The 12,562-nt window shown below is 32.9% G+C and overlaps 1 protein-coding gene across 2 annotated transcripts in view; it reads left to right on the forward strand.

Moving 5' to 3' along the window:
- The first annotated feature begins 4,199 nt into the window (after positions 1-4,199).
- The window catches only part of LOC133189568 (follistatin-related protein 5-like), a 43,085-nt gene continuing 34,722 nt past the window's right edge, over positions 4,200-12,562 (forward strand). The window contains exons 1-2 of one of the 2 annotated variants that reach the window (XM_061324940.1): positions 4,200-4,540; positions 5,053-5,138. In XM_061324940.1, coding sequence (XP_061180924.1) covers positions 5,067-5,138 — 72 coding nt within the window. In that variant the 5' untranslated portion in view covers positions 4,200-4,540; positions 5,053-5,066. The remainder of the gene's footprint in view (positions 4,541-5,052; positions 5,139-12,562) is intronic. The other variant, XM_061324941.1, reaches the window with a different exon arrangement.

The raw sequence follows: 12,562 nt of genomic DNA on the forward strand, positions 1-12,562 counted from the left end.
ATAAAGATTTTCCTCCAAATATTTCTGCTACACCCTCTTAAATTTGGTAAGACAAAGAGGAAAAATTACCAGGTTGACCACCAAAATGGCGGGCAAGGGAAATAACTCGAAGAGAAAATATGCCATATGAAAACTATCTATTACGCTGTTTTGCCATGAAAAATTTATTGTACACTTCTTAAATTTTCCGTCTAAATGATTTTGTCATTTTATATTTCTTTAGCATTTCTTTCTGAACGACTGACTCTCTCGAGTTCAAGTAGGTCCTAAGTAGAGAGAAGATCAGTAAAACGTTTTATCTATATTTGGCAGTTAACAGTTCTTCTAGATCACAAATTAAGTTAATGATTTATCTTAAGTAAGATGACTCCTAAATCTTAAAGTGCAGCGCATTCCAAAGAAGTGGAAGAAGTCGATAAAAAAAACTGTGTACTTCCAAGGACCTAGTATATACTAACGGGATAGGCAACTGTCCTTCAGCGCCATGTTTATTTACCAAAAACATCACACACAACACTGCAAGTTTTTCGAACTACTTCTTTTCCCAGTAAAAAGCTTGTTTTCTGATTAATGTAATCTGTTCTTTTTGTGCACCGGAATGGATATTTAATAAATTTTAAAGCACATATTATAAAATAATTTAGATATTAAGTAAACAACCACCAAAATGGGCGATTTCTCGGAAATACGGCCGATCAGGGGCACACACAATAAACGTAATTACTTCTAGTAAGATAAGGAGTAAAAATAGTGCTAATAACAAATCTTGAATAATTTCTTGATAGATATTTAAGATTTTATTCTGAAATATTTGATAGCAAAAGAGATATATTTAATTAAAAGTGACTTACGAAATCCCGCAACTTACAAGGTATCGCTAGACTTGCGAGAGTTGCCTATCCCGTTAGTATGTAGGTCCCTGGTACTTCAACCATCATAATGATAAGTTATATTAATTCCACTGAAAGACCCTCAGTTGTGTTAACCAAATGCTTCATAACATGTTAGAGTGGGGTTCTCATAAGTTTAAGGATAAGACGTCTGGATGTTATGATGCTGTAGTTTAACAATCCAATGTGGAATTTTTTCATTAAATGACATAAAAATAGTTTTTGCCTCATTTTTATTTTGATGTATATCATATATATTTATTTAAATAGCACTATTACCTTGCGTTTATCAAACTTGATGCTTCTCTTTTTTGATAAAATCAAGAAAGCTCTAAATCTCAAGTTATTTTCATGACTTAACATATTGTTAACGTTTTTGACAATCAAATGATTCGATCATGAGTATGCCAAATTCGAAAGTACAATGTATCACTGATGTTAATTTGCGTAAGTCGGTTTAGACTTCTACAAGGAACGTTTATAAAAAATTGGTGAATTTATAATTCGAAGAGTTGTTTTAACAGAAAATATCTACAAAAATATAACAGAAGAAAACTAGCATAAATCTAATTTTTATCAGGGTGATGCACCAAACATTTAGTTAGATATATAATATAGTCTGCAACTCGTTAGCTCTCTTCAAACCCAAAGATCTATGTTTAACACTGGGATCGTCGGTATAAGCACAATTGTTTTTGGTTTACTGGTAGTGGTAGATAAAAAAATTTCTGTCATTTATCAATCTCATTATGCTGTAACATCACAGCTGGCCACCCTGTTTTTCTGTGAATATCTCTGAATTCAAACCCTAGTATGCTTTTCTTGGAATACTTTATTAGGTCCAACACAATCTGAGTGAGTGTCTTCATTTAGCTATGTGGGGTTCTTTGACTGGGGCATTTTTGTGATGGGGCACAAGCATTGACTGGCACCCTGTAAGGCCACATGTTGACAACTTGACATAGGATATGGCCTAAAATGATTTAGTTGTCAAAATGGACTTATCAAGAAGGAAGATTAACTCAACAACAGGTTTTAGCTACAATGTAAAGATTGTAAAGAGTATCATTCAACCACTTTGGACTCCTACTTCTCACAGAGATACAGTTTGTACTGTCTTCTCTGGTCACCAAGGGTTTCTGAGATTTCGGATTGGAAACCCTTGGCCAGCAAGAATGTCCACAGAGATACAAGTTAGTCAGAGGAGGCAGCATTGTAAATTATATTCAGTTGACAAGCTTATAAAGAAGTGCCAGGGACGATCAATTTTGTTTTGTATTATGCATAGTTTGTTATATCCATTTAGTTTATAATACTTCAGGGAATGAAAAACCCTTTGCTGAATTTGAAATTAAGCATGTTTGCTGTTACTGGTTACTGCAATAATATTGAAATTACTTAAATTAATTAATTATTATTATTAATAAATTAATTAAATTAATTATTGAAATTACAACAGTAAGGCATTGACCAATTTTATTGGACAGCTCCATTTTATTCAATATTCAAATATTAATGGCTATAAATATACAAGATGGCCAGAGGTTTCTGTAAGTGGAGATTAAAGATTTAATCAAGACCTTGATCAGGCAGAATCGTCTTTGTTTGAGACAGAAATAGTGTAGCTATCATAGCTACACTTGACATTTCACATGTTAAGAGATAACTCCTTGTTTACTTCAATATTTGAGTTTAAAATAGACTGACAGAGATTCCCATATATACAGGAATTTCTTTGAGCCTAACCGGTCATAAGATACTGTATATTGATTTGTTCAGAAATGGTAAATTTTGAAGTTTATGCTGTTTCAACTATTATTTTTTTTTTCTTTTTTTGGAAAAAAAAATGCTTTCAGGATATATATGCATATAATAATTGTATTATAGATTGGTCTTTACCCTTTACATAGGAATATATAGGGAAAATATTCAAAAATCTTCTTCTCAAGAACAGCAAAGCTATGATTGGTCTTATTTATATGGAAGCATCCTCAGGTGGTGTAGATTCAAATTTGTTCAAATCATGACCCCCAGGGGTAGGGTGGGGCCACCATGGACGATCAAAGTTTTACATAGGAATATATAGGAGAAATCTTAAAAAAATCTTCTTCTCAAGAACAGCAAAGCCATGATTGGTCATATTTATATGGAAGCATCCTCAGATAGTGTAAATTCAAGTTTGATCAAATCATGACCCTCAGGGGTAGGTAGGGGCCAAAATGAAAGTTTAAACTTGTAGGAAAAAAGTCACAGTCAAAAAAAAAAAAAAAATGTAAGCATCCTTAGTTAGTGTCAATTTTGTTCAAATCGTCCCTTTTAGGGGTAGGTCGGGACCACTTGTGCATTTAAGCATTCCAATACTAAACTGATTTTTGCTCTTTTCCTAGCTACAGTGCTCAGGGGAGCGATGTGGCCCCTCAGTCTCTTGTTCATAACTGGAGGAATAGTCCAATCCACACTTTGCAATAGTTGTGTCCCTTTGAGGGGTTAGCCAAAAGTTCAACGGGAAAGAAACAATATTTCTCCTCTTTATGGTACCAAACATTTGGGAGTGCTCTGATGAATCCACTGAGTTTAATTAATGGGTCATCATCATCATCATCATTTATTTGGTATCATATGCCATCATACATAAAACAAATACACATAACTATACATAATCATTCGAAAGACAATATTTGGGAATCCATAAATTTTAAATAGATTTATAAATAAATATTCAGGAAACCATCCTGGGGTAATCAAAACACAAGATGCAAAGATTTTTTTCGAGTCAAATGACGAAGTTACAAACCAGAAAACTACAAAGGCTACTGTGAGGATTCTATGGGTTTTTTCCCAAAAAGGGCGGCCAAGGGACATAACTTTTAAAAAATGTGGATTCAACTACTTAAGATACATGATATCACAACCTGGGGAGCTGTATGATATCACGTACAGGCTGTAAATATCAGTTTCTGTCATTTTGACTTAAAAAAAGATTGGGTTGAATCAGTGCTTATGCCTTATTAGTGAAATTCTGTATAAGATTAAACCCAGAAGTAACAGTTTGATGTAATAAGATACAATACAGTTTATAACTCAGCCCACCTTAACACAAGTATTGGTCACGCTCTGATGATCACTTGTTTTCAAGGTCACAGTAATTAGATCCAAGCTTTTATGTAGCCATTGTGATGCAGTTATAAACCTCCATCCTACAGGTAAATAGTCCAATTAAAAAATCAGCTTGTTTTTTCAATTAAAATACGGAAGATGGCAAGTGGCGTAAATCACAGTAAATGTCGTCTTTGTTAAAAAAATGATTGATGTGGAAAAAATATAGCTGCAGAATTCAATGATTTTAATCTATGTTCGGAAATGAAAAGACTTTCCTCAATTATGGTATGTTAGGACAGCCAACGGAAGAACTCTTCAAGTTGAGAGGTGTGATTTGGGTCAGCATTCGTGGGATGTGCCCTTTGATGGGACGTCAGGACCCCTGATTATTCTCGCATGAGAGCTTTGTTAGTTCAAGAAATCAATATTGCATTGCAGAGCTGAAATATTTCTGCTTTACCATTATTGATGCTGGCTCAGAAGTGGTTGGTGTTTAATGGGAAATTTCTGTCCATTTTAGATACATGTCTGGTGTGTTTTCTAAGAAGTTGGTAAGTATGAAAATCTAGAAAACAGTTTTATGTCTAATTCTTAGAAAGCTAAATTGTCACGTGTAAGAAAATCTGCTTGAAGGATAAAATCGGTATTGGCTATTTATACAGGCTTTAGGAATACCTGATTACTGATGTATTGAATTTCCTTACTTCATTGATGTTCAGAATCTATTGAATATAAGCACAATTATTTCAGGGATTTTAGAATTAATATTTTGTAAATCATCATTCAATAATTCAATGTATGCATAATGTGATTTCTGCAGAACTTATCTTTTCTTCATACTAGATATATTGTTCTAACTAGAATTGTAGTTCTAACTATAATGCAAACTATTAAATAAATGTAAAATTACAATTAAAATTTAATGAAGAGTATATTTTGGATATTAATGACACCTGATATGACAATAATAATTAAATATCCCTTTTATCTAATAAACACATACGTTCCAAAATTTTGGAAATTTGTCATTAAACATGATATATCCGTTTGCTGTTGGTTTCAGATCTGGCTTTCATAATGAAGTGGTGGATATGTGTGGTAGTCTGTGGAGTACTGTGTTATCTGTCTGAGTCCAGACCTCATGAAAAGGTAATGTGTTTACAAAGCAGTTTTAAAAGGCAGGCTAGAGTAACATAGGGCCAAATTTTGAACCTTCATATCATAAAAATCAAATTACATCAAATTATGGTACTTTATTATAAGAATTTGAAATGAAATCTATTTTTTTTTTAACAGCAAGAGGGTGATATATGCAGAATGATTTTCCAAGTTCAATTATTTTATATTTTCATGAAATTTTAGATTATTTTTGCTTTTCGCAACATAGAGTAAAATTTTTACACACAAGGTGTATGACTCAAGGTAAATGTAGGGAGGATATAGAAATCTGGCAAATAAATTCTGTGTTTTCTGAAGTTTACGGAAAAAAATCAATAGAATTATGGAGATTAAGAATTGGACAATTTGTGTATGCTTTATCCCTGCTGATTGATTATGAATTGATATTAAGTTGCCAGAGTCATGTAAAGGGGGCCAGAAAAGGTCCTTAATCAACTTTGTACGCGATAGATATGGTTAAATAAATGATTCTTGCTATATTGAATTTATGATTACAGTAACTGTGATGGATTATTAAGGATATGTACTAACATTTTGATAGAAATTTGCACACAAGTTCTTATTTTATTTTGTTGATTCTAAGCATTTATAGTATTTGATGGAAATTTCTCTGTAACTTTAACTAGAATACAGATACTGTAAACTTGGAAATGTTTCCATGGGGGAAATATTTGTGAATTTTTTTTTATGCCAAAAGTTTCACAAAATTTATCACCACATTAAAAGTTTATTAAAAAAATGAGACATGATACTAAACAACACATTTAATGAGTTCTTTAAAGGAACACTCCAACGCAAACACTTTGTCACATGGAAATTTGCAAAATTTTACCCTGAATAAATATCAGTGTTTATTCACGTAAATGTTGAAAAGAAAAAAAGTCTTGAATGATAAAAAAAAAATATATGAAAATACACATATTTAGGTAAAATAATACCATTTGATGAAATTCTGAATGTTGCAGTTACAGCAAAATGCATCTTAAAAACTTGCATGGTTACTGATAGAATGCAGGGTTTTCTTAACTGAAGACAGCATAATAAAAAGCAGAAATCAATAACTGTAGAAGTTAATGAATAAGTCATTGTTAAAGTTAGAAACATTAATTATTTACATCACAATCTCGGTAGAATAAAAATATATTTAACTTTTGTAGTCTGTAATTTTGCTTTACATTTCTGAGTGACTGTGAGTGTTTTACGCACTACAAAAAATGATATTCAATATCATTTTTTGTAATAAACACCTATAAACAGTGGTCTACTGATGGTATCCGTGATACACAATTACATAACAATGGCACCGCAATGTGGAGCATTCAATCTCAAAAGAGCATATGGATCCCAATACATTTGTATAGATAATAACTTGTGTAACAAAAGTTACGCGATCACTCACCCACATACACACAAGCATGTTACTATATCCCCTCCAACTTCATGGTGAGGGGATATTGAATTTTTTTTTTTTTTGATGAAATGTTTGTACTTGGAGAAGAAATGTACTTCTTGTAGAAAGTGTGAGATTGTATATTATTGGGAATAACTTTTCTCAAGAAAGTACCCGATAAGCAGAATTTTAGCGAGGATTCAATTTTGGCATTATTAGTGAGGGTTTTGAGGTCACTAACAATTTATTCCATATTGGTTACTATAGATATCTTTCTTGTCATTATAAAATTGCTAAAATTACTTCTCACTAAAAATGCTGTACCAATTTTTTTGGATAAATTGCTAAATTTGTGTCTCGCTAAAAATTCCACTTATATGGTATTGTAATGGATCCCTGTTTAATTGCCTGTGGCTGGTGAAATGAATGTTCAGACAATTGAAAACCAATATGTATACTGCTGAGGTCAATTGGAAAATTATTTTAAAAAAACTCTGCTTGTACAAAATAAACCTGCTGTAAGATCAATATCATACTGCTTGTCACTCAAGTGAGAAACAATATCTTGGTTTGATGGACAGACCAGTTACCCATGCTACATGAAAATCTGAGATCACTTGTTTTATTTATGAGTGTCTCAAGAACAGCAGTGCCACAGTTAATATTCAAGCATTCCCATATAGTGAAGATTCAGTTTTGCTCAGATGATGGCTGATTTGAACATAGTGATTGTGATCTTACATAGATAATATTACAATGACATATGAAAGGGGGGGGGGGGGGGGTAATGTGGTAGATGTTGTCCATCTTCTATTTGTAAAACAATTTTTTTTTATGCTCCAGAGTTCTCTCAGCTTACAAATTGATATACATTTAAAGTAGTCTGAAAACTAGAATTCCTTATTTGAAACCCTGTAATGGCTGTCAATTAAGACCGATTGTTTTCCTCTTATGGACTTCACTAGATACCTGTGTTGATGGGGATCTCCTGGGTATTTAGCTCTGTCTACAGTCCATTCTGAGGTATTTTTGTTGGAGAGGTTCCCCTGGGTATTTAGCTCTGTCTGTTGTCTGAGGTATGGTCTGGCAGTAGAAGGCTCTCAGAACAATTGATTTATTGACAAAGTTTCATCTTACCTTCTGATTTCCATACAGATGTTGCAGAATCTGAAAGACAATGGAGAGAAAATTCTGTCGGAAAATCTTATGATTAAGTTCCTTTAAGCAAAGATTATGATTGATTGATATATTGATCGAATGTTATTTTACATCCCATTCAAATTTTTTTGATTTTGATGTCTAGTGTACTTGTGAAGGAACAGTTACTGCCTATGTTAAATGCCAAAGGTTTGACATGGCATCAGGAACAAAAATTGAACCCGGCCAGGGCCTCCAAGTCACAAAGGGAGTGCCCAACCACTAGGATACTGTGAATGGTCTCAGTGAGTTGAGGAAAGACAATTAGAATAGAATTCAATACTCCCTCAATTTGATCCTGTCTATTACTTATTATCTCCCCTCCCCCTTCCAAGAAAAAAATGTTGAAGAAGGTATGAGGGCATGAGATTCATTATATTTAGATGTCTGTGCACATTAGGTTTGAATGGAGACGTAAAATGTCGGCTTGACACTGCCTTCCCATTTTACCAATTTGGAAATCATGCATCAACAATCGCCAAGAAAATCTAAAATATTGAGCATTTCAGAGCAATTTTTACAGGAAATACCTATAAACCTATAACAAACATAATCTGAAATTTTCAGTTCGATTGATAAAGTGATTGAGAAAAATCTCGAATAACCCCAGTTTTCAATTTGCCCCTGCATAGTGTTTGCCCACCCATTTTACCAACACTTGTTCAAGACCTATACATACCATGCATATGTATTACGTAAATGCAATACTGAACAATTATAGTAAATACATCAGGGTGAGAATGATAAGTCGTTAATATACACAAAAAATATCTTTTCCATTTTTTTAATTGCTTGTAACGAGATCAAGATTTGTTTTTCGTTGCAAAGTGACACTTTCTTTGCTTCACATTAATTTACTTTAAAATATTTCACTAAATGAATTTTTAACAATCAATCATGCATGTATTCAAAATAAATGTTCAACCCTTTCAAATAAAAAACATTTAAAAAAAAAAAATCTTTGATATGCTGCACATTTACTTTAAAAAAATTTAACTACAAATCTAATATCAACTCACATTAAAATGTTTTTTAAAAGTATGTCAAATATTGCATGGGAGAAAAAGGGAGAGAGCAGTACGTGAGTGAAAAAAACATGAAATATTACATACAAAAGGATGAATTAAAGAATATAAATACTCCTATGGTTGCAGTAAAATTTGATTTTTAAAAAAGTTTGTGATCTGATCTTTAGATCAAAATTAAAAACAAACGAGACATGAGGTTAAGGTAGACCACACTTGTAAAAGATAGGTCATACTATGTACTTAAACCATAAAGATAACTTGTGATTTAGTTTATAACCGTCAATGAAAATTCTCTTGATTACTTGCAATATGCAAGCAATTACTCAAATCAATGATTCAGTAAGAGCATGAGATTCTTATAAGTTTCAAGAAATCTGGATGATCGGATGCTGTTGTTTTACAACGCCTGTACTAAATATCATTCTTCACATTCCCCCCCCCCCCCCCCCCCCCCCCAAAAAAAATACCTACCTACCTAATCACATCTAAAATGATGGGTCGTGTTACTGCAAAAAAAAAAAAATAATAATTTTTTAAGGATGGCCTTGGTCATCAATTGAAAATACATTTTACATCTTTGATTTTTTTTTCCTTTACTCTTGGACATCAGCAGGCAATCTGTTGGGATGATTATAATAAGCATGAAGCCCTTTACCAAAATTTTGAAATTCATGATCCCTGGGTTCAGACTCCAGGGTGGTGCTAAGTTGGTCATATATTGAAAGTATATTAAATCTTTGAAAATCTTAATTACTCATTGGTATCTGGAAGACAAACTGTTTGTAAGATTATAATGAGCAGATAGCCCTCTGCAAAAATTATAAAATTTGTCCCCCTGGTCCAGAGATAGGTGCCAGGATGAGGCTTAATTGGTAATACACTGTATATTGAAATTGATCATAAAGTGTATCTTATCTTTACTCCTGAACTTCTAGGAGAAGCTTGTAAATTTGATAATGATTATTGAGTGACCTCACCCTACTGTTAATTTTTTTTTTCACATGAGGACAGAATTCCAGTTCCAGATAGGGCTAAAATTGTCATAGCTTGAGGAACTTGTGTTACTCAGGTGACCATCAAGGCCGTGGGCCTCTTGTTTAGAACTGTATTGGCCAGAAGCTCATCAGCAAGCTGTATATCAAATCAGCTAATGCAACTTAAAGATTATAAAACAAGGAACTATTACTAAAATTCTGTGGATATTGTAATCGAGATGTTAATCTTGTGCTTTCTGAAAGTACAAAAAAGCAGGAACTTCTTTGGATTATGACTGCATACCAGGGTTACTGTTTCCCTAATGTCTCCATTATTGGGTTTTCTCTGATGAACCAAGGACAGCTTTCAAAATCAAATTACTATCCACAACAGGTTTGAATCTCCGAGATCACAATGGAACTCAATTGATTTCTTCAGTTTTTTGGATGCTTTTTTCGATTTGTATTCTGTAATTCATTGGATGCTTGTAGTAATTTTCGTTTATCAGTTAATGAGCAGAATTATAAGCATTATGTATAGATGTCTTTATCTTTACAGAGTACTGTTGCTACGACATATAAATTTTTACAGGGTACTGTTGATATGAACTCGAAAAATCTATAAACAACACATAAAAGCAGAAATTGATAATATTGTGCATGATTATTTAAAGTTGTCACCTTACTAATGAACATGACCTTGACTGCATGTCCTTGAAGAAATATAAAATCATAACTACTAACATAATTATACAGTCAAACCATGTTATCTTGAACTTGATGGGGCTAAGAAATAAAGAAGATTCAAGATATCCAAGGATTTGAGATGGAGCTTAAAATAAATAAAGAAAAAGTTTCATGGTATTTGAGAAATCAGTGTTCAAGATGTCAACTGTATAATGGTTAAAATGTGTAAGGGTTGAATATATTTTAATCATCTGTTCAAAGCTGTTTTCTTAGCAAAACCTGAGTATCTCATTGTTCAGTAACTTTGACTCTGGGATATGACCTATGAGTTAAGGTCATGACATACTTAAGGGCTTCAAAATTAAATTCTAATTCAATAAAAATGAAGGGTTTACAGCCTGGACTCGATTTCAATATCTCATTGCTCAGTACACTGATATCTTTGAAATATAACCTTGTGTCAAGGTGAAGACACATCTCTTAAGTCATCAGCAAGGCAGTAACAATGGACTCAAGAACTCATTCCAAACAAGGGCTCCAAGAGTCCAGACACAATTTCAATATTTCTTTGCCAGTTTTTCTTTGACTTTGAATATGATCTTTATATTACTTGCAACCACATTCTTCTAATACCAGGGTGTTTGTATTTACTGGTTTTTGTTTGTCTTTATGCATTTTATTTTAAAAAAGCTTACAAAACAAGTCTAAAAAATCCAACCCGAGTTTCATAGTCCTAAAAAGAAATGTCTAAAAATAGGAAGTACTCTAGCAGATTTCCAGTTTCCACTTTTTGAAAACCTCACAAATTCTCAATTTTAATTTAGTTTCATTAAAATGAATGGCATGCAAACTGCATCTGTTCTTTTTTTACTTTTTCTGAGGACCAATCAATAAGCTGATTCCCAGGACTTCAGTGATAGAGGAATTAGCTGAAGATAGTGTGCAAGAATTATTCAGTTATAAATATCAAATCCATTGGAATGACTGCTTAACATTTTAAGACCACAGGGAAATGACTATGAATTTTTCTCTGTTCTTAATGGCATGCCTAAAATTATGAATGGATCAATAATTTCATGCATGCTTCAAATATTTTTTGTTCAGAGAAATTTCATCCTCCCATACAAATCTTATTGATGAAACATGTAGGTATGACTTATGCCTGTTTACGGCTTTATTGAACAATCCTTTTGTAAAATTGAAAAGCATGGACAAAGGTAATAAAGATTCCCATCTTGGATAGATTGATTGCATGTTGTTTTATGTCCCATTTGAGAATTTTTCACTCGTATATAGATGTCACCATATACCGGTGAAGGGCTTCAAATTTAGACCTTTACTTGGCACTCGAGGCCATTGAGCAGGGAGGGATCTTTATCCTGCCAACGCCTGCGGTGACACAGGGCCTTGGTTTTTAAGGCCTCATCCGAACGACCTGCAACTTTCACTTCAAAGTGCAGAATGCTTGGTGAAGGAATAGTTACTACCTATTTTTTTATCGACTTACCGGTATGTTAGTCGCAGCTGGGGTTTGAACCTGCGACCTTCCAATCATGGAGCGAGCACTCTAGAGACTGAGCTATGGTGAAGGTGGCCCATCTTGGAAGAAAATGATTATAAATTGTTGAATGATCTTCTAATGATTTGTTCTTTAAATCAGTCATCAATAATTAGATATGATAATATATTAAATGTCTGGGAAGCCCATATTTTTTTTTTTACTTTATTTCATAATATTTAAACTGATATAGGGGTATTTAAATAGAGTTTCAAATCCCATAGCTTTTTAATAAATGTAAAAAAGAAAAAAAAAGCCCTAACCCTAGCCCTGTACTTATTGACCATATGAAGTGGGAGACGCGGCATATTTTCCAATCCTTAGCTTTCCATGTCTAAATTGTATAATTCATGTGATCGTCAGCTCAGATCAGCCAAGATTTCCTCTTGATTAATGAGTAAATATTCTCAGCTGAAAAATAACAATTAATCAATGGTCAGTAATACTATGTTCTTCACATCAAATTGTGAAACTTCATTTATCATTCAAAGAGAAACAAGACATCAAACATAAATCATTTCAACTAATGAGCACATATATAATAGTTAAAAAGCAGATGG

Source organism: Saccostrea echinata, unplaced genomic scaffold, assembly GCF_033153115.1.
Source record: "Saccostrea echinata isolate AGI-Se365-2 ecotype Australia unplaced genomic scaffold, CSIRO_AGI_Sech_v1 ptg000019l, whole genome shotgun sequence".
Lineage (NCBI taxonomy): Eukaryota > Metazoa > Mollusca > Bivalvia > Ostreida > Ostreidae > Saccostrea > Saccostrea echinata.